Here is a 23463-nt window from a genome sequence, read left to right on the forward strand (position 1 = left end):
TGCACAAGGCTGGCTGTGGTCAGGGTGGAGATGAGACTAGAAACCACAAGTCACTGTTGATGTTTTCCACCTTTTTCTTTCATTTCCTTCAAGATATTGAAACAGCTTTTCAATTTGGTCTCTGTTGTTGTTGTTGTTGTTGTTGTTGTGTTGTGTTGGGGTGAATCACCATAAAAACTAACTAGAGGAGAAAAAACCCACCTGATCATCACAAAAAGACACTTTGAAACTCCCACGTTTGATCACGGACAAGCTCTTTTTGAATGTGGCTTTATTGATAGTGACGAGCTTATAAACACTACATACATTTTACTTTGTTGTTCCTTATATAGTACCAGAATGTTTTAAGCAAACAAAGTTTTCCCAAAATTTGCTGAATAAAAACATTTTTTAGGAGTGTCTAAGACAAATATTTTTTTTCAAATTCCCTGAGAGGGATATTTAATTGATCTTTACCCTCGGAATGTACTGGAGGGTAAATTTTTAATATTTAAAATCTTTAGTTCTCATAATTACCATGGAGGAGTGTTTCAGACACTATGCTATAGTTTTTATCGGCATGAAAAGAGATACTGAAAAATAATTCCTTTTAATGCTGCGTTGTGCTAGAGAACATAGTTATCAGTGGCCGGGGTGGAGAGCTAACTCATTCAGAGAAGAATTCAGAGAAATTAGAGAAATTCATTTCTTTGAAACTCAGGGAAAAATTAATTGAATGCAGTGATTTTAGTTTCTTTTGTCTAGCAACCTGAATGAATTCCGAAGATATTTGGTCAGGATAACCAGCAAAAAATTGACCTTTTAACATGAATTTCCAGGAAAACCTCTACTTACACACGTTTATGAAATACACTTACTATAGTTACTTCTCTGCCTGAAATCATAGAGCCATTCAGTACAATAACACCTCCTTATTACCTCAAACACACCTCCTCACTCAACACTCCACTACCATTGAATCACTGTTCAAAATTGTATTCATCTGTACCATCACTGACTTTCTATTCATAACCGTTCTTACAACACAGGAAGTGAAGCTAGAACTCACTCAATGCCACTGAAAGCAACTAGGGCAGCAGGGGTGACACCTCGGCACCAAGGGCCTAACTAAGACTGGACAGGCCACATTAATGTCTGGCTTCCTGGAGACGTTCACGTCAGGTCTCTGGCCCATTCAGAAAAAGAAAGCTTGAGTTTCATTACGTCAGCAGCTGGGAAACAGGCTATTTCTCTGGTACACTGAACTGATGCTTTTATTTAATCACAGGGCTCTGGCATTACAAAATAATAAGTCTTTTTCTTTGAGAAAAATTAAAGGAGGTACAGGGTTAGAGCCTAAGACGGGGGAGTATAATTGAATGTAAGCTTAAAACATAATAAAAATGAAGTAATCTCCAATTGGGCAACAGGGAGAAACTGTCAAGATTTTAGGAGCAACTGCTTTTTGGAGTTGGGTCAGAGTATATTTCGCTTACACATGAAAGGTGACATGCAAGATTTTGATTCTGTATACTTCTACATCTTGCAATAGTCAATGATGAAAACTTCCATCAACCCTCATATCCCATGCTCCTTACATTCCAATTCGTTATGTCAGAAATTCTGGCATACCAAATTCATATTGGTCTTTATTTGACATAATTGTTGAAGCAAAAGATAGAACCGCCACGTACCGAGGCCCCTGGTTAACCCCAGATGTGTGTATTTTCTGAGTTCAAATGAACAATATAGAGAATACATTAAACGGTCATTTGAAATGATTTTTCCAGCTCTAACACATCTCCAGTTTCATTTCTAGAAAGCCACTGCCAAGTTTTTGCACAAGCTATCTTATCAAGATCCAATAGATTAAAAATCCTCTCTGTTCAGCATCTCTTTTCATTCTTCTGTGATAAAATGTCACAGTCGATAGGTTCTTATTTAATTCTAAGCCTTAGGTCCTCCACTTTACAATACTTCTAGGATCTCTTTGGGAGACACGTCTATTATTGTGCATCAAGGAATCACATCTATTTGCCACTTATAATCTGCAATCCATAATAAGTCACCTTTTTTCCCTTTTAAAATGAACAATATACTATAGGCATCTCAATTTTGTAAGAATAGATATTTATACTAAACTAAAAGATGTTACAGGCACCCTCACGTAAGTTTTGTAAGTTGTGGCCAAAATAATTTATTAAATACAAAATTTCTTTTATCCGTGATGCTGCAGGGATGAAAGATTATCTATATTTGTACATCGGTAATTTAAGAGCTCAGTGATTTAACTTGCTCCCTAAACTAGCTTCTCACCCAGCTTGTTTTCTGGCCTGGGTAGATAAGAAGTCAAGGGAGCCGGCGCCTATAGGTCCGCCCTGCCCTTGGGCAAGCTCCTCGTGCTCTGTGTAGGGTGAAGAAACAGCCTAGTGTTCTTCTTTATTATTAATAATGTCTTCTGCTTAGTGTTTAGCCTTTACTGGAGTGTTACCATTAAATACACAGAGATTGAACTTATAAAGGGCAATGATATAACATTGTTCCACACAGTGTACTATATGAACCACTTTTCACAGTTCGAATAAAATAGTTTAAATATAAATATTGTAACTCCAGCCACAAACTATCTACAAAAGGTGGGAGAGGATGAGATTAATGAAAACCCAGTTATACTTCCATGTAGCTCATGTTTAACCATTTAATTAGTCTGTTTTAATTTTCAAAATCCAATTACACATAACCCATGATTGATAGGCCACTCCCTCTCTAAAACAAATAAACTGTCAAAGAATAAAGTGATAAATTATAAGAAAGGAAAATATATATCATTTACTACAACTGTTCCCTTGCTCCAAAACTTGAGAAACATGTAAGAGAAATGGTATCAAGTGGATACACGTTAATTTGCAAAGCTAATTTGGAGCAGATGAGGTTAAAAATATTATATACCAGAACAGGCATACATTATTTTAATGTTTCCAAGTGAAATGAATATATTAGATTTTAATTGAGAACTCAGGAGGACTTCTGCGAAACGGGAAACAAGGGCATTTGCCAGCAGGAGAACCCATTCCTCCTGTTAGGGCCAAACCAAGAATTCCAAATTACCTTCAGTCTCATCCATATAAGAATGGGAGAAATCAAATTATGGTTATTGGCTGTATAACCTTCAGGCTATACAAGCTTTAAGTTAATGATCCTTAAGGACATAATCTTATTTGGTGTTCTTCCTGGGGCTTCCATTAGAGTCAAGGTTGCTTTTAATCCTGGTGTCATTTTTTAGGGTGAGAGCGAGGCTCCCAAGATACTTGCAATTCCTTTAATAGGGAACACGGATTCAAGTGCAAATCCTTCTAGGAGAAACGAAGCAATGATTTAAACTTACACTATAAACTAAATGACTGAGATCAGTTCCTTCTCTGAGAGCAGATTTTTACCATGGAAATGCACTGGGTCTTGAGGCAGGGAGGAAGAAGGGCTCCGGGATACACCAAAGACAGCCCCTTGACAGCCCCTGGTGGAATCCCCATTGCTTTCCCGTCAGGCTTTGTTTTAAGCTTCAGGACGGTGTCAATGGGCTGCCTTTCAAAATCGTTTACACAGGAAAATAACTGCATTGGAAAATAGAATTAAATCTTAAGTCTTCATAGATATGCACTTCCATTTTAAAATAAAACCTATCAATGAACATTTCCAACTTCCTAAAGAAAAAAAGAGAGAGAGAGAAAACCTTTTGTACGTGAAAGCACTTACATGAGTGTCATGTGACGAACGTGTAGAGGGAAGGTCTCAAATGTGGGTGAACCGCTGTACATTTGGGACTCCTGCCTCGACGAAGAGTGCCTACAACGATCTCTCTCTGCCACCCAGTGGCCGCTGAAATAAATCCTAGTTTTCTTGGTTGGCTATGGCCCTGAATTTTGCTTTAAAAAAACAAAATTCAAAGGCAGAGGTAGGTAATGCCATACCAGGAATTTAAAACCATCAAGATGCTTGTCTCGATATATTTTAAAATACAATCGTTGTAGTAAATGTTATATATTTTCCTTTGCGCTAACTCAGAGGTTAACCACAAATAAATATTTGTTCCTTCTTTGTCTCTGCATCTACCCGGGTTCAGATGCTGACTGGCACAGAGGACACGGAGCTGGCTCGGGACTCCCGGGTCACGTTGTTGGGCATCGAGAGGGTACAGCAAGACACGCCCACGGTGGCCTCAGGCAGCTCGTCCTCCTCCGACCACTCATTGAGCTCGGGGTTGAAGCACTGGATGCACTTCTTGTACTTCTTCTCGACCTCGTTCCAGCCACCCACCAGGTAGGCGCGGCCGTTCAGGGCCGAGGCGCCCGCCGTGCTCACGCCCACCAGCAGGGGCGCTGCGTAGCTCCACTGGCGGGTCGCGGGGCTGTAGCACTCCGTGGTCAGCACGTCCACGCGCTCCCCGCGCGGCCCCACCTGGCTACCCCCCATCACATACACCCTGTCGCCCAGCGTGACCGCGCAGTGCCAGCCTCGCGGCGTGCTCAGCCCCGGCAGCTCTTGCCAGGAGTCGCTGGCCGGGTTGTACGCGCACACCGAGCGTGAGTACCCATTGCTGATGTAGCCGCCGGTCACCAACACTTGGCCATCGGTGACCGCGCTGGCGTGGCAGCAGCGCGCCACCTCCAGGGGTGTCTTCGGCTGCCACTGATTGGTGGAAGGTACGTAGCACTCCAGCGAGGCAAGGCTGCCTTCTGTATTGCGGCCGCCCACGGCGTAAAGGAGCCCGTTGAACACGCTCAGGCTGAAGTGCGTGCGCTTCTGGTTCATGCTGGCCAGGTGTATCCAGGTGTTGAAACGGGGATCGTATCTGGGAATGGCAGAGGAAGTGTGATCGCTTTGTTGGTGGCAGCCAGGGAACCCATGTTACTCCACAAACCCTAACGTGAGAATTTTGACACTGTCCACGCAAGTAGGGTACTGACATAGCGCAGCTCCTCACCTGGAGGCTGGTGTTTCTCTTTCAACCAGTTAAAATGTGTGACACTTGGAAAAAAGCAAGGCAGGTATTGACTGGTAACTCCCCTCTTCCTATTTATAAATTCACTTCCTTTATTGGGCCACTTAGAGAAGACCCTACAGAGACAGGTCTGCCAGGCCCCTTTGCACCATATTCAAAAATCCATCATCCATTAGGGTCTCTGAGACTGTGTGTGTGGGGGGCAGAAGCGGGGTATCTGTGGCGCTCAGAAAAGGGAACACTGCCACATTAAAGTCAATCCCACATATCCTCAGACACCAGCTCCTTCTCACTCCCTAATTAAGATAGCAGTTGGCTAATTGGATTTCCCAATTTCTCACAACCCTGGTCTTAGTCATACACACCTACCCTGGCCATTGCAACAGCGAAGCTAAGTTACTCAACCAAGTCTTCTGTCATCTGTTTAGAATGAGATCAATGGGACTCATGTCCAAAAGCATCAACAAAGCCTTAACTTTGGATACTTCTCTATTTTCTAGCACTTTTTAGCAGGTAATTTTTTTTTAAGTTTAGGGATATATTTTTCAATGTTCAATTAATTACCATAAGTAATTATGTCATAGGCATTGAAATCAATACTGCAAAAACAGTGATTTGAGGACTAATAGCGGACTTATCAGGGGAGGAAACTGAGCAGTAATAGTGAAATGTGCTTTCCTGTTTACATAGTTCTTAGGCATTATAAACGCAGAACTCACTCTGCAGTCTGATGGTGTTCATTCATCTTTGTCCCATTGAACCTCCAAGTCAAATCTTAACCAAGGTCATAAATTATTAAAAATCAGTGAATTGTTTGAATTCATTTAAATAACACACGCAATGAAATTACGAATATTTTTTATCATATACTGTACACATTTTCAGATCTTGCTCACTAGTTATATTTGACTCTGTAAGCATGGCTTTCTGAACATTCCATATATACGGAAATTTAATTTTTTTATCGTAAGTATGCAAAAATAATATGGCACTTGAATTTCATTTTCCGAAGGATTTATTATGTCTTTTACTTTTTTCTTTATGCTTCAAAAATATTGACATTTTTCTCTGGTACTTAGTCTTCAAATAAGTACTTAAAATTAATTAGCTTCCACATTTTTAATGATCTCATTTTATTTGCCAACTACAAATCTGACAGTCATCAATAAGTCACTTAAAAGAAATTTTATACTATTTTCATCTTTCTTACACTTAGTGTTAGAAACTAAATTTGTTCCCAGTGTCTTTGAAAAGCAGTATATTGTGAAGAGAACCTGCCTAGAAATGAGAAAACGTGAATTGCCACTTACTAGTGGTGTAACCTCTCTGGTTATCAGATTTTTCACATGTAAAATCAGAATAATCCTGTTTTCCTTGCTCACTGCACGGACTTATCAGAAATCTAGACTACGTGAATGCACTTCATAAAAGGTGAAGTATTGTGTATACATATTTATGGGCATTATTATACAGGGTCTGGCACATATACCAGCCCTTTTTATTACAAAATCTTTTCTTATAAAATCATAAGCATGTAATTCTGTAACATAACAATATCACACTCAAGCACATCATATGACATTTTAGGTGAAATATTCAAATTAAAACTATAAATGATAACACCCATATTATTACCTTACCAACCACACTCCAGCAGGCCTTACTTTTGCCGGACCCTGTATATATTATTATTAATATTATTAATGTACTGAGCTAATGAACTAAGCTAGTAGGCATGACTAATTTACTTCTCTGTCAGGGCAATTTCCTCCTTACATTGAACCATTTCCAACAGAGGATCAAGTACCTGCAGAAATTGCTGACAGCATGCTTGGCCTGATTTCTTGCATCATTCTGGTCTTCACCACCAGCCACGTAAAGAAATCCATCCATCACAGCCACACACTGATTAAAACTCTTGGCTGGCATTTCTGTAAGCTTGCTCCATCCATTTTCAGGGTCTCTATACAAGATGTCTCTACTAAGGGACTTCTCAGTAAGGCCTGGTCGCCCCCCCACAGTGACGAGGACTCGGCAGCCCCCGCGGATTCTCGTGCGCCTAGACTGCAGTGTGTTTTGATGATATGGAAGTAAGTGGTAGTTCATAGCATCCACAAGAAGTTTGTGACAATCAGCATCTTGCATCATTCTTGGTACAGACTGAACATAATTGACCAGGTCTTGTGCAGAGATAGTACCAAAGCGAATATTGCTCAACAGATCTGCAGCATATTTCATTCTCTTTTGGTCAAATTCTAACCATTTCATAGCAATCTGGAATGCTACTATTTCAGAAGGCAACTGTAAGTCGTCATCTATAAGGAGTTCGTTAATTTGCTCAAATGTAAGCTTCATAAACTGATCTGACTCTGCAAATTCAAGGAAGTTATCCCGGATAAATTTTTGGGTCGCTGCTTTTGCATTTTTCAGAGAGTACGTTTCAGCAATGTTAGCAATGTACATGCAGTTCTCAACGTTCATCTCTCGTATCAAAAAATCGCTGCACATCTTTACAAGGGTGTGGATCTGAAGATAAACAGCAGCAGAAATAATACTTCCTATTGTATACAAGGAGAGAGTCAGCTTTCCGGTGTAGGCATATGCAATGACAGTGGCCAGGCCCAGCGGTGAGATATCATTGAGATCCACCCTTTGAGTAGCTGGGTCTTTTTTCAAGATGTTGTAAAAGTACTCACTGCATGAAGCCATCACTGACTTGTGAACATCAAAGGATTTGGTTTTGGTGCCAATGACTAGGTCGCAAAGGAAGCTTTCTTGCCGCATTTTGCTTAAACCTTCCAAGAGGTTGGAGCCATAAGAGGCGTCTGTTAATTCAGAAGAAATGCAGCTAAGGCCATTGCCTCCCTCTAGGATCCCATTCAAAGCATTTAGTTTGTTTAGGGGGCTATCTTCTACAATTATGGTCATCTCATTGATATCTCCTTTGTTCTTTCTGACAGTCTTCTTTTTGGGGGCCATGTTGGCAAACACTGTCGCAGGCAAGAGCTTGCTAGAAAAAGAAACAAAGGCATGGTATTATCTTCATTGTTCCTTGCCCTCTGAATTGCTACATCGAGAAGCACTTCTATTTTATAGTTTTTTAATGGCGTAATGTAGATTAATCCTGAAAAGTAGATTTAAAAATTTATATCACAGTAGATGCACATTTTTAGAAGCACATTTTTTTGCCAGTTTACTTCAGCATCAAGCATTGAAGACTATTCTAAGGAGCTTTATATTATCAAATGAGACCACTCCATAGCTGTATTGCCAAGTAATTTTTTACTGCAGAAATGACCACATATTCTCTGATTTAGTTGAAAAGTTTATGGAATAGTAGTTAAACATCATTTGAAGGGCTTAGTTTACTTTCATGGAAAAAATGAGTTGTAACTATTTTGAAGTTTTCCTCAATAATATCAATTTAGGAATCCATGTAAAATGTAAAATATATATGTGTGTATGTGTATATATAAATAAATAAGCATGGCATTTAAAAATCAATGGGTAAAGGCTTGTAATGGTAGCATTAGTTCAATTGATTTCTACTCTACAAATTCTCTAAGATAATATCCAGATGAATTATATATCTAAATCCCCCCCTCACACACACCCACAAAATTTACACAAGAACTAGGGCAAAGCAGTTTTTTCCCCCTTCATCTTAGAGTGAGAAAGGCCCCGTTAGGTATAACACAAAATTCAGAAGCCATAAAGGAAAAGACAAATATGAGTATACAAAAAATAAAAACTTCTACACAACACCACCAGCTGTCTAAAAGACCAGGAGCAAGCTGTGAAAACAAACATCGGTAACATTTTTGACAGATAAAAACTCAATTGACATGATATTTAAAGAACTCCTATGAATCAATGAGAAAAAGGTAAAATCCAATTTAAAAACGGACAAAGATTATGAATTAGGTAAGTAGGTCATTAAAGAAGATAAAACACAAATAGTTAATAAATATTTTTTAAAAGTACACTAATAATCATCAAAAAACTGCCAACTGAAATCCAGAGATCCTTTTTATATTTTGTGGTCAAATTTTGTACAATGGCTAAAATATTTTAAAATATTCACAGTATTAAATGTTGGTGTGATGGTATCTACACATAGTTAATGGGAGTAGAATTAATACAATCTTTTGAATGATAATTTGGGAGTCTATCTGAAATAAAAACTATATTTATGTTTTGACACTAAAATTCTAAGCTTAGGAAAGAGATATAGACATACAGAGATATATTTGTATGGATGCTCACATGTTAAGAATAGTAACCATGTTTTCATTATCAATGTTACAAATATTTGAACCAGTTGTTAAACCTGTATGAAGTGTGGGTTTAGTACCATAATGTACCTCTGACAGCTTTAGTATTAAACACAGACTTGAAATAATAATTTTACCAAATAGATTAAATTACTTTCGCCTTTTTGGGGAAAAAATGAGCATAATCATCGTAAGATGCTGTACTTGGACTTTTAAATGCATTTTATTTACATTACGATAGCATTCGCATTTTTGTGAGGTTACTGGTGTGGCCTGGCTTTTTTTTTAAATTGCAAAATCAGTATGTGCAATTAGTAATTCACAGCTTTGTTATATGCCATTCCAGGTCATTGCATATTGCAGTGATATAAGCATATCACTGCACATTGAAGATCATGCTTATACAAACTTACATATGCACATTTTTGAGCAGCAGTGTGCTAGTAAAACAACTGTTTGGCGGGGGAGGGGAAGCCTTTATTTGTAAGGTGCTGATTTCTTTGGTATAAGTCAGGGTGTCAAACTCATTTTCACGGGGGGCCACATCAACCTCGTGGTTGCCTTCAAATGGCTGAATGTAATTTTAGGACGGTATAAATGTAACTACTCCTTAACTAGGGGCAAGGAGCTCTACATTCGGCCCTTTGAAGGCAACCGCGAGGCTCCTGTGAAAATGAGTTTTGACACCCCTGGGCTGTAAATACGCTCAATGTGTCTGGTTTTAAGCTATCACACTGTTGAACAACCAGCTTGCCCAGTTCTTGAAAATGTAACAATTGGTTCCTGAGAACCTGTGAAAGCTCCAGCACAGCACTATAAGAGAACTTATGTCAGAACAAGTCCCCGTGATATTGTTCTTCAGCAGTTGGCTTTTTTCACCTAGCGGTAACTCGCGCACATGTTTCTGTACTGGTGCACACACAGACTCACCCCGTTCTCTCACAGCGACAGTGACCCACAGTAAGAATATGTAAGACTTACTCAAGTACTCTCCTGTTCCTGGACATTTAGGTGGTTAGGTGTTTTATAGTTTCTTGGTGTGTGTGTGTGTTTTAAGTCTCACTGTTGAGTTCATCCTGAGGGCTAAAACTTCAACTTAAAACATTCTGTGACCTTTCTATTGTGTCTGGTCCTGTCCCTTTCCACGTGGAAGAGGAGCAGCGAGCGGGTGGGAAACTGAGGAGGTCCCTGTCTGTGCCAGGGCTTTAGTCTTCATCATTTAGCTCGAATTGTCAAATTCACCTTTACATTTATTTGTAAGAGACCGGAACGCATCTGTCCTTCCTCATTCTTTCTTGCCAGCAGTGCCAAATTCATCTTTACTTTATAAAATAGATTTTTAGCCCACTATCATTTCAGTCTTCAAAGGTACCTGACTTATGTGGTGAGCGTCCCCATGTTGGAGTCCTCTGGGGAAAAGTTTTAAAGTGTTGTTCAGCAAGCACTTATCAGCAACCTACTGCTGTGTTGGCGGCGCTGTGCTGGGGCTGATGGAGCAATTTATGTTAGAGACACGAAAATGACAAGGACAAAAAGACAGCAAAAAACGAAGTAAGCACAGCAGAGTAATTTTTTTTTCCAACAGCAGTTTCTACCATCTAGAGTAGAAGCGGAAATGTATGTTTGGGGAAGTCTTGTCTATTTTCCTGGAAGAATAATACCTTTAGCCAATTTTCTTATTCATGTAGATGTAGGGCTGGTAACTACTGATTGTCTTGGGAAAAGTCTGGAACCCGAAGAGTAACCTGAGGGCTTCAGAATGAAATGTTCCATATTCTGTTTATGTATCACTAATCAATTATTTCAATGGTAGCCTATGGAGTGGGCATTTCAACAACTGGTAAAAGAGGGCACTACTAACTAACTAGTATGGATTCACAGTCCTGGAGCTGGGTTCCAGAGGGTCCCCTTCATACCTTGTGTAGGTCCTTAGTTTCTGGATTACAGTGAGGGGCCCCTAGGAGAGGGCTGGAGGGGTGTGAGGTATTTGGGGGTGGGGGATCAGGTCAGCCTCCATATGGCTATTTACTAACTCATTACGGAGGGATCTCAGTATTGTAACAGCTGATACTGTACTGAAATATTGTTGTCCTAGGGATAGGGTGCAATTCATCTCAGATTATTTTGATTTTAAGAGATTTTTATCCTTCTAGTGAAAATGGAGGTTTCTGGAGGAAAGAGAGAGTACAGCCTCAACAAGACAGTGATACGCTGGACAAAGAGACAAAGGGTCTAGCCACACTTCAAGTGTTTAGTAGCCACAGGTGACCGACAACCATGGTATTGGACAAAAGGGCCCTAGAACAACCACTTAGAGAATACAAAGTATATCTGAAAAACCGATAGATAAATTTAGATGGAATTGAAGAGTGTGGGAAAGTTGGAACAGAGGAATAAAAATTAGAGGAAACAAACAGAAGAATAATGGTAAGCCTAAATCCAATTATATTAATAATTATATGAAATGTTAATTGAAGAAACATTCTAATTAAAAGGCACAGATTGTCAGAATAGATAAGAAAAGCAAGACCCAAAATACATACTATCTACAAGATACTCACTTTAAATATAAAGACACAGATAGATAAAAAATACATGGGTAGAAAAAGATTTACCACAGAAATAGTAGAGATAATAAAACTAGAGCAGCTATATTAATATCAGAAAAATACACTTCAAGAAAAAAAAATCACCTGTGATAAAAAGAGAATTTATAACAATCCTAATATATATATATGCAAATAACAGAGTTTCAACATATATGAAGGGAGAAATAGGTAATTCTTCAGTTATATTTGAAAATGTTAGTAATTCCTCAGCAACTAATAGAATAGCTAGAAAAAAATCAGTAAAAAGATAGCTTATCTGAACAACATTATTTTTTTTAAAGCCATTATTGATGTACTCCTCTGATTCCAAGTATAGCTTTTTTTTTTTTTTTAGATTTTATTTATTTACCTTCAGACAGAGGGGAAGAGAGGGAGAAAGAAGGGGAGAGAAACACCAATGTGTGGCTGCCTCCCACGTGCCCCCCACCAGGGACCCAGCCTGCAACCCAGGCACATGCCCCAACAGGGAGCCACACCTGCAACCCTTTGGTTCACAGGCTGGCACTGGGCCACACCAACCAGGGCTGAACAGCATTATTGATTACCCTAACTTAACTGATATTTCTAGAACATCACACATAACAACTATAGAATACAAATTCCTCTCAAGTCTACGTAGTACACTCACCAAGACACATTCTGTGCTAGACCTCAGAACATGTCTTGGTAAATTTAGAAGATTGAAGGCATACAGAGTATGTTCTCTGATCATAGGGAATTAAATTAGAGATTAATAACAATAAACTATCTAGGAAAACCACCAATATAGGCAAATTAAACAATATACTTCTAAATAATCCATGAATCAAAGAATCAATCACAAGGTAAATTAGATAATATTTGAGACTGAATTATAATGAAATTTCAACCTGAATACTAGCTCCTCTACTTATGTGAAGTGTGACTTGCCATAGATGAATAATCTAACTTCTTAGATTCTCCATTAACTTGTCTCTAAAGTGAAGATAGCAGCTCTACCCAATACATAGAAACAAACACAGGAGGCTGCCAAAACAAGGAGACAAAGAAACATGGCCCAAATGAAAGAACAGATCAAAATTCCAGAAAAAGAACTAAACAAAATGGAGATAAGCAATCTATCAGATGCAGAGTTCAAAGCACTGGTTATAAGGACTCTCAAGGACTTAATGAGAACCTCAACAGCATAAAAAAGACCCAGTAAGAAATGAAGGATACACTAATTGAAATAAAGAACAATTTACAGGGAAACAACAGTAGAGTGGATGAAGCCAAGAATCAAATCAATGATTTGAAATATAAGGAAGCAAAACACAATCAATCAGAACAACAAGAAAATAAAGAATCGAAAATAGATGGGGATAGTGTAAGGAGCCTCTGGGACAACTTCAAGCATTCCAACATTCACATCTAGGGGTACCAGAAAGAGAAAAGAGTGAACAAGAAATTGGAAATCTACTTGAAAAAAAATAATGAAAGAAAACTTCCCTAATTTGGTGAAGGAAATAGACATTCAAGTCCAGGAAGTACAGAGAATCCCAAACAAGATGGATGCAAAGAGGCCCACTCCCAGACACGTCATAATTAAAATGCCAAAGGTTAAAGATAAAGAGAGAATCTTAAGAGCAGCAAGAGAAAAACAGTTAGTTACCTACAGGGGAGTTCCCATAAGACTGTCTGCTGATTTCTCAAAAGAAACTTTGCAGGCTAGAAGGGATTGGCAAGAAATATTCAAAGTCATGAAAAGCAGTGACCTATGGCCAAGATTGCTCTACTCAGCAAAGCTATCATTTAAAATCAAAGGGCAGAAAGCAAGCTTCCTAGGCAAGAAAAACTTAAAGGAGTTCATCATCAACAAATCATTATTATATGATATGTTAAAGGCACTTATTTAAGAAAAAGAAGATTAAAACTATGACCAATAAAATGGCAATAAATACATATCTATCAACAATTGAATCTAATAAACAAATTAAGCAAACAAGAAGAACAATGACAGAATCATGGATACAGAGAGGGTTTTGATGGTTGCCAGGTGGGAGGGTGGTGTGGGGGAATTGGTGAAGAGGTGAGGGGATTAAGAAGTACAAATAAGCACAGTATAGGAAATGGAGTAGCCAAGGAACCTATGCATGACCCATGGACATGAACAATGGTAAGGGGATTGCCTGAGGGAGTGGGAGATGCTGGGTAGAGGTGGGCAAAAGGAGAAAAATTGGGACAACAGTAATAGCATGATCAATAAAATACAATGATAAAAGAAAGATAATAATAGTGCCTGCCTACAGGGCTGTCACTGAAAGCTCAGTGAGGAAATCCATGTACAGCAGAGTATGTGGCAAAGAATGAGTGTTCAAAAAAACCTTGAGACTTTGCTGGGTGACTCAGTTGGTTGGAGTGTCGTCCCAACCAAAATGGTTGCAGGGGTTCCATCCCCAGTCAGGGTCCCTACCCAGGTTGTGGGTTCAATCCCTAGTCTGGGTGTGCATGGGAAGTAACTGATCAATGCTTCTCACATCGATGTTTCTGTATATCTGTCTATCTCTCCCCCCACCTCATTGCTCCTCCTCACCTTCTTCTCTCTCTAGGATCAATAAACATATCCTCAGGTGAACATTAAAAAAACACAAACTTGAATCATTTTCATTAAAATCAACAACCCTTATTAGTTGTTACTTTGGGAGTGAAGTAAGTAACCTGTTGAAACTTTGGGGTGAAGCAAATCAGAGAATGTTACCATATCACAGAGAAGCAATCATGGACAGCAGGAGGTGACATGGGACAAGCATGCAGAGTGACCCAGGTTGAGAACTGGCAAACAGCAACCAGGGGAGATTTCTGGAATATGTAAACATTTCTAAGGGATTTTTAAAAATACCAGGGAGAGAAATGGAATTTGTGCAATTCCATAAGATGAGGAACAGATTGTTTTTATTTTGATGTAAATGATAAGAGGAATCCTGGAAGTCTGGAAACATCTAACACTTGGTTATAGGTTATATGTATAAGCAAAACAACAGATTACATGGAAGACTGAATATATGAGTTTCAACTTCCTTCAAATTAAAGAAACCATTTTGATGGGGTGGTGTCAGCGTGGGAAGGTTTGCAGATAACAACAATCTTGTTGGTCACGGTACCAAAGGGTTTTAAGAGGAATAGGTACAAGAGGCAGAAAGCCCTTCAAAGAAGAGGAAATACCTCACATGGACGCGGGAAGGCATGACTCAGCATAATACGTGCTGACTAAGAGGGCCGAAGTCATGAGGAAGACAATTGGGCAGGTAACATTAGCCCAACGCATGAAGGCTATTTGTTGTATGCCAGGAAGCATTGAACTTGATATGTCAGTACGTAATGGAGAAGGATTCAGAAATCTCCAGGAAGGAAGAGGGCAACCTGAGTGAATCAGTACAAGTTCTTTCATGGCCTTCCTTCTCTAATTTCTTGTTGCCACCTTCTCTTTCCTCTATTGTCTGGCCTTCAAGCTGACCTTGGCATTCCCATGGAAACCCTCATGACCCTCTCTCTCTGAATTCTCTTGCCTGCGTCCCATTTCTCCAGGGCCCTGCTGGGCAATACATTAGCGAGTCTGACAACTGATCCAAGCTAATTAGTTAATGGGCATATCTACTCTTCCTCCCAGATATGCAGGTTTCTTTGTGAATTTAAAAATTTTTTTTATCGGTGTCTTTCTATGACTCACATACAAATTTCTAAGAGTGCCACTGTGGAACACACACACACAGGTGGGCAAAAGTAGGTTTATAGTTGTTTGTATAGTAAATAATACACTTATTAATAAATAATACAAGAATAATAATTTCACATACAACTGTAAACCTACTTTTGTCCACACCCATATGTTTTTTATTCTTAAATAATATTTATTTAATTTTAGTAACATTGTTAATTACTATTGTAATAGTATTTTTAATATCTATTTATTAAAAATAAGAGAGGGCTTTTAGAGCCCTCAAAATCACTTTGTAGGAGGAGCTGGCTTCTTTAGCTCTCCCTCGAGGGCAGCGGGGGGAACTGGCAGGCGACTATTGTGACAGAAGGAGACTGGACTTGGGGTGGTGGACACACAATATTATACACAGGTGATGTGTTATAGAACAGTACACCTGCAACTATATTATTGACCAAGGTCACCCCAACATATTCAATTAAACAATGAAAAGACCTTACTCTATCATCATAAAAATAAAACATAAAAGGAGTAAGTAGGATGTGAGGTTCTAACCTAACCATCTTCAGATTCTAGATGAATTTTTAATTAATCACCATAAGCAGAAGTGAAGTATAATCTCAAACACTTTGTAAAATAAATTTATTTGAAGTACAAAAATAAAAAAGAGAGACTATTGAAATCACAGCCTGCGGACAACTTCCTTTCCTGGTGGCTGTTCTCCCAGATAGGCTCAGAAATTGTCTTTCTTTACTGGAGCTGCCATGACATTCCGGTCCTAGGCCTGCACCTTGAAGGTGAGGCTGTTCATCCACCTGCCCAGGTGTTCTCAGTCTGTGCTATGTTTCTGCAGTAAAGTCACTGCAGCCCCCTCAGAGGAGGCTGAGGACCGGGGCCCCTTCTTCGAAGCTGGGCAGAGCTCTGACGTCCTGTAGGCTGCAGAGGTGTTCACTGGCTCCGATAGCCCGATCAGTGCTCTACCCCTGGCCTTGCTCTTCCATTTCCACCAGCCCTGCTTGGGGCTGCAGCCGCTGCTTTTCTCAGTTGAAGGAGGACTGCAAGCCAGCCAGTAAGAATGGTAAGGGCAGCTACCTTGTGTGCTCTGGGCCCTATTGCAGAGAAGACTAGCTTCTTCATTCTGGGGGATCATACACCCAAGGCTCTGTTCTCACTAGCACGCAGGGAAGCCTTCGACAGTTCTCCGGGTCTTTCACACTGGAATCTTTCTGGGGAGTTCAGACACAGGCATATCACATTCAGTACACATGCACACGCATGTATGCACGCACGCACACTTACATTCACCATGTCACTTGATCAACCAGCATTTTCCCACAATCACATTTAAATGCAGAACAAGGGCAACCTTAAAAGGAAGAACTTGTAAAAGTGCAGCCTATGAGTAGCTATGTAAAAGCTAAGGAGAACAATTTAATTAACTTCCATTTACTCATTTGCTGATGTGCTGGGCTTTCAGGCTAATTGTATGGGTTAATAGAAGGCAATTAGAAAAAACCCTGAGTATTTACAAAAATGTATTACTCAGTCATTAGGTTATACGTGAGCATGTGGTCAAAAGCAATTTGTACAGGAACTCTCACTGTTCTTCCTACAATTATACAAATGCTCACTATGCACCCGTGGGTCATATTGTTAGTGATCACTGATGATGTGGTTACAGTGACAGTCGAAATGTGGCTGCAAGGAAAAGGTTACAAAAATGAGTTGCATATATATGTTTTTATATAATCTAGAGTATAGCTTAGACATTGAGTAATAAATTTTGAAAGCATTCCATTCTTATTGATTCAATTACATATTAACTCAAAGTTGGGAGTTTTAATTCACACTTGTTTTTTTAAAAGCTTGCTTGCTTGCTTATTTATTTATTTATTTATTTATTTACAAGTGAGTGACTCATGGCCAGGCTTGGTGAGAGGGGGAGGAGCAGCAATCCCCATGGTTACCATACAGCAAGGGCTGGCTGTGACTGGAGTTATGGTTGGTCCAGCTGGTGTGGAGCACAGCCTTACAGCCTTGCTGAGTTGCCTGTGGCTGGGAGAGTTTTAAGATTGTTTCTCTGTTTTTTTCTAAAGCACAAAGGGCTTGATTTTCCTTCCCAACCTGAGGGGTGGGGGGGGGCGGCTTTAATGAGTTGTCCCTTGGGGTCAAAGAGATCTGTGCAGAGCCCTCCTTTCCCCCTTCCCCACCCCAGACTATTAGTGGCTTGCACTTTTCACACGGCCCCTACCATAGTAGGGCATAGTGGAAAGAGTAGATCTAGCCATAGCAGCTGAGGTTGTGTAATGGGATAAGCCGCCATTTGGAGACATTTCCAGTCCCTTCCTGTCCCTTCCCTTTTTTGGGTGAAAGAAGAGACTTTACACAGGGTGCAGTGGGTGGTGGAAGGCTCCCTGTGCTACCAGAGCTAGCCCTTCATTCTGTGGAGGTCACTCAGAGAATTCTCCTTCTCTGGTCGTGGACACCACAGCCTCCTCCCGACTCTGCTCCGTCCACTACCACCCAAAGCAGCTTCTTGGGTCTCCTCCATTAGAAACTGGGCAGGTTACAGAGATGCAATTCCATGCTCTCCTCCCACTGCCCACTGCAGATCTTGTCATTTCTATGGCAACAGTGTCGTGTATTCAACACCTAATAAACAGCTGGGCAGTTTATCACATTTTTCATCACATTTCGTATTTTCCAAATTTAAGCATATAACAAATTTAACAAATAATTCTTAAATATAATCCACCAAACATGAATTATATTATGTATCAAATATAAATTTCTACCTAAAATAATAGTTATATAGCTAGCATTTATTAATTGGGGGCTTACTGTGTGCTAAGCCCTGGGTAAGTATTTTACATGATTTGTTAAAAAAAAATTGAGCATCACTGAAATACTAAAATGTAGGCTATATTAAGTTCATTTTACCAATGAAGAAATTAAGATTCAGAGGGAGTTTTAAAAACTTAACCAAGGTCATACAAGGTCATCATCAAACCCAGATTGAATCTCAACCCCCTGTATGGCCTCGTTTAAATCCAGGGTAAGTTGAAATTTGAATCAGTTTTAAAATTTGTAAAATTTGAGAGGAAAGAGTTGGTCGTTTAAATGTAAGATACTTTATTTGGGGACAGACAGAGTCCGTGGATGTCTTGACCCGATTAGGGCAGTAAAGACAGAAACTCTATAGGTCTGTAAGCCGAAAACACAAACAGGTTCAAGGAGGCTGCATGCGTTTGCTGATCAGAGAATCAAATACTTCCTTGTAAGGCCAGGCTGGATACGTAATTATCGATTTTTGTTTAAAGACAAATATTGTGTCTTTCTTATGTCTTTCTAAATTTCTTATGATTCAACTTAGTTAGAGGCCCGTGCCTGACTTTTATCAATAAAGTATACAGACTATACATCAAGTTAACGTCTATTTTCCAGCCCTGGATACAGGATGCAAGGACCCACTGCTAAAATTTTTGGCTTTGGTTTAGTTGAAAATTTTACTAAAATGGCTCTTTCTCTTTCCTAGTCTGCTGTGAGTGTGTTAAAGTTGGGGGCAGGGTTATCGGGTTGGGGGTGGGTGGCAGGGAGGATTGGAAATCTAGACTTTAAGACTAATGTCTCCTTGGTTGTCGTAGAACCGACAATTGGGCTTCAGTTTTCCTTTTGTTCTAACCAGCTGAGGGACCTGTAGCAAAACATCCATTTTTTTAGGGTTATCACCTGCCAAATGAGGAGATGTGTACCTTTCTGTACTAAAATTTTATAGAGAGTTAAGAACAAACAGCTGGCTTTTTCTGTCAGAATTGTCAAAGTCTGGTCCTGTATCACTTTGCCCATAATGCGGCCTTTTAGAACCCGGGAATCAACTCACGACCAGATATGGATAAACCAGCCGAGACAGGAAAGTCATACTCCTGGGTCTGGGTTGCTAGATCCAGCAAATAAAAGTACAAGATGTCCAGTTAAATTTGAATTTCAGATAAACCACAAGTCATATTTTAGTATCAGTATATCCCATGCAATATTTGGGATATACTTATACTAATGACTGGTTTGTGATTCATCTGAAATTCAAATGCAGCTGGGTGTCCTGTATTTAATCTAGCAAACTTCTTCTGGGTTGGAAAGTCCATGAATTCCATGGCATTTTCTGGGATACTATGAAACATGTGCATGTGTGTTTATATGCCTTTTTTGTAGAATGAATCCCAGGCTTTCATGAGGTCCTCAAAGGTCTATAACCCTAAACAGATCCAGAACCATTGGACTGAAACAGTAACGTAATTCTACCCTCTTCTCTGAGTGGGCAAGTCCATGCAGAAGCATCACACTTAAATCAAGTTCCTCCTGGCCTGACACAGATCTCAGGTGAAAAGCTCCTAGGACTGATTATAGAAAAGAATTGTCACTTTGTATTTGAGAACATTCTTTTTCCCACTGCCGTCCACCCTTGCCTCCTGGGAGAGACTACACAGGGCAAGCTGAAAAGCCATGTGTGCTAAAGTGTCACTGTCACTCCCATGCCAGAATGAGCTGGGATCTCAGAATGTCTCCCTGCCAAAAGGGCAAATCAGCTGCGCACGCTCCCTGTCCCCACCACATTCCAAGCACTGCATCTGTCAGGGCTCATCAGCCCTGACTCCCAGAATAGAAATGCTCCGCTCTGCAGCTTGCCATTTTAAGTTAAGTCCAATGTAAGGGGGGGGGTCCACTTTACTGTTTCTTTTCCAACATGATTTCTAATATAAAACATTATGTCCCTATAAACATATGTGCACATTTAGAATAAAAATTTGTTTTATAGTTTGTAAATTACAAAGGGGAGTTTTCTGTTTTGTCCATAGGTTGTATTTCTGGGAATTTAAAGAGTTCTCTGATTTCTTTTTTGCTGCCAATTTTGTTAAAACTGATTACATCTTATCTAAAGTTATTGGGTACCAAATGTTTATATCTTTCCTGATCACAATAGAGAAGAAATTCCCCTTTCTTTGCTACAAAATAGAGGAAGAAAAATGTACATTAAACTTTAGAGACTTAAAATTACTGTTAGCAATTATAAGTAATTTTACTTTTTTAAAGCATCCTCTCATGAATTTCTATGACTATGTATAATATTTGCCTAATATATATCACCTTCCTTCGATTTCAAGAAAATGGTTTCTGGCTTCCAAATTCAGATCAGGGGCAGGAGCAATCTGACCCAGCTGTAGATGCCTTCGGTGAAATGGCTCTGCAAACGCTCAGACTGGCCGCCCTCTCCCACCCGCAGAGCCATACACACCCCAGGATCTAGAAGACAGGAATTGGAGAGTGTGGCCCCGGCTCCTTACCCTCCTGTGTTGAGTGGCGTCCCCGACTTGTGATGATGAAGTGTCAGCAGCAGACTCCTCTTGGGAAGCAATCTGTGGAGAGGAGAGGGAGAAGGAAAATCCGGTGGGGAGCCACCAGCAGCCACCTGACAAGTCCCAGCAGCAATTTTTAGAGTGACCCTTTGCAGTCCCACTGGCCAGAGCAGCTGAGCCTGCGCTGTTGCCCAGCAGCAGTGTGAGCCCTCCTTCTCCCTCTTTGGCCTTCAGTTCCAGGCCACCCCAGGGTAGAAGGAGGAGCTCTAGTTGGAGGAGAGGGGTTGGGTTTCTTGACCTGCCTAGATTTTTTTGTTTTTGTTTTTTTTTTGTTTGTTTTTTAAGTCAAGAGCTCAATCAACCTGGGTGTGAGGAATGCAAATTAATTAGGTGGGTGTTTAATTGTTGGGAGTGGGGATTAGAGTGCATGTACTTGGTAAGAGGAAGGGAAGGTTGTGGATGAAAATTAGCTTCTAGAAAGGTAAAGAGCCTGGTCCCCCCAGGTCCTTTGGGAAGGCTGAGTTTATAAATAGAAGAGCACATGTTTAGGAGGACAAGGTGCTTTCTATGGCACCTCACATATGGCACTAGCATTATTAGAGTCAATGTCTAGTTCAGTAGGGAGAAGTTCATGACCAGTCCTTGATTATCCAGTGATTCATAGGGAGGTCTAGGATTAATACATACTCTAGTACACATGCAGGCTGGGATACTACCTATTTTGGCACCACTCAGGTGAAAAAATATTCAGAGGATTATAATTTGCCACAAGCTTTTAATAGGCACCAAGAGTGCAAAATGGCTGCTAGACAAGTCAACCTGATATTAGGCTGCAATAATAGAAACACAGATCATGGAAAATAAATGTTCTGGTTATTCTTCATTAGTCAGATCACATGTTAAGCATTGCTTTGATGCCCTGGCACACTGAGAACTTATCCTGCACCCCGAAGGGGGTGGCTGGAATGAAGAGAACTTCAGAGCTGTGCATATTAGGACCACCTGCAGAAAGGTAGGACTAAGAGAGGACTTAGGACATATGAGACTCCCGGGTGCTAGTGTTTTGGAGGCTATAGTGCAGCAAGGAGATTCATTTAACATTTTTGTATCTTAAGGTGTCAAAAAATTTAGCCCAATGGGTAGAAGTTCCAGGAAACTAATTTAAAAATAAGGAAGGAAAACTCTGATGACAACTGGGGTCTAATGATGAAAAGGAGCCAGGAATGGAAGTGAAAAAAGCTATGGGACTCAGGTGACATAAAAGGGACTCTCGCTCTGGCCTGGACAGTTGCACTGGATCATCTCTGATATTTTTCCAACTCTGAGACTCTCTGTATTGGCTTCTGGTTCTCCTGACACCTCTTGATTCATTGGATAGCATCTTCATTACCACTTCTATTTGAATTACAACCAGCTTTTTAGAAGAGAAAACCTTTTTTTTTTTTTTAAGTTCTTTGCTTCTACCCATAGATCTCCAGCTCAGAATGTGTCAGAAGTAAATCAGGGGAGTTTTTAATTATATGGTTTATATAAAGCTAATGAGGGATGACTCCCAAGTGGTCCTTCTTGTGTCCACCTCCTCAACTCCAGTAAAGGCCAAGAGCATTCAACTCTGTTCTTACTATGACAAAAATCAGCCTTATCTCAGTATTTATGATAATGATAAATGGTGATGGAAAGGGCCTTCAGAGAAATAAGTGTTAGACCCAACACTATTGCCTTCAAGAGTCCAAGATTATTAATTTCAGTTTTACTGGAATGACACTGAGAACTCCTTTCAGTAAAATATTATTTAAGGCAATGCTATGAACACAGTTGGAAGAATAAATGGCAAAAGTGGAAAATCTAAGAAATACTTCCATCAAAAACACATTTACAGAGTAGCTCCCCTATGCAAGCATTCAACTAGTGCTATGGTCGATATGCTGGAAATACAGGGGGTGGGAAACGTGGATGGAAAAGGAGCCCGGACAATAGGCTGTAATGTATAATAAGAAATTTGATTCTTATCCTTAAAGCAATGGGGGCCTACTTATTAAAGTTTATGTTTTTAAAAAGTGCGCCATGATGAGACTGACATTTTAGAAAGAATGTTCTGGAATTTGGGGAGTATAACCTCAGCAGAATTTAGAGTTTCATAAAAAGATTTAAAATATTAGATAAGGTATTAGCAAAATCTAGGGTCGAGTAGGTGGTATCAATGGTTTGAGGAAGAGAAAGTATCCAATTGGCTGGAAGAGTGAGGGAGAGCATGGCCTGAATTACTAGGCAGGATGGGAGGCCTGCTTCAGGGTAATGGCCATGACTGTTGGTCTGAGAACTGTCAGCACGCTTGTATGTTTCTCTTAAGCCAAACTCAGCTGCAGAGAAACCAGAGAGCTGGATTTAACTGGAGAAGGGGTTTGCAAGGTGGGCAATCTATTTGTTTTTATCGTTAGTGCCCCTCTCTCCTTCAGCAACATCCTCCTACCCTCTGCCACAGATCAACTCAAATATCAGCTCCATGGGGACAGGGATCCTTAACTATTTTGATCACTGATGAACCCCAAATGCCTAAAACAGTGCCTGGCACATAGTA

General features: G+C 40.0%; 1 protein-coding gene across 1 annotated transcript; it reads right to left on the reverse strand.

Annotated features, from left to right (window-relative positions):
* Positions 1–254: 254 nt before the first annotated feature.
* KLHL31 (kelch like family member 31) lies at positions 255–21087 on the reverse strand. Its single transcript, XM_024558024.3, has 3 exons — positions 20874–21087; positions 6786–7988; positions 255–4828 (listed from the first exon to the last, which is right to left on the reverse strand). The coding sequence occupies exons 2-3, from the start codon at positions 7955–7957 to the stop codon at positions 4096–4098; spliced, it is 1905 nt and encodes a 634-aa protein (XP_024413792.2). The 5' UTR covers positions 7958–7988; positions 20874–21087; the 3' UTR covers positions 255–4095.
* Between the last annotated feature and the right edge of the window lie 2376 nt (positions 21088–23463).

This window comes from Desmodus rotundus, chromosome 11 (genome assembly GCF_022682495.2).
Source record: "Desmodus rotundus isolate HL8 chromosome 11, HLdesRot8A.1, whole genome shotgun sequence".
In the NCBI taxonomy this organism is placed as follows: domain Eukaryota; kingdom Metazoa; phylum Chordata; class Mammalia; order Chiroptera; family Phyllostomidae; genus Desmodus; species Desmodus rotundus.

Bases quoted from the DNA above. Each gene is read 5' to 3' on its own strand.
- KLHL31 (XM_024558024.3), bottom strand. From the start codon at position 7,957: ATGGCCCCCAAAAAGAAGACTGTCAGAAAGAACAAAGGAGATATCAAT. The intron at 4,829-6,785 runs GTACTTGATCCT...TGCCATTCCCAG, and splicing joins GCTGTCAGCAATTTCTGCAG to ATACGATCCCCGTTTCAACA.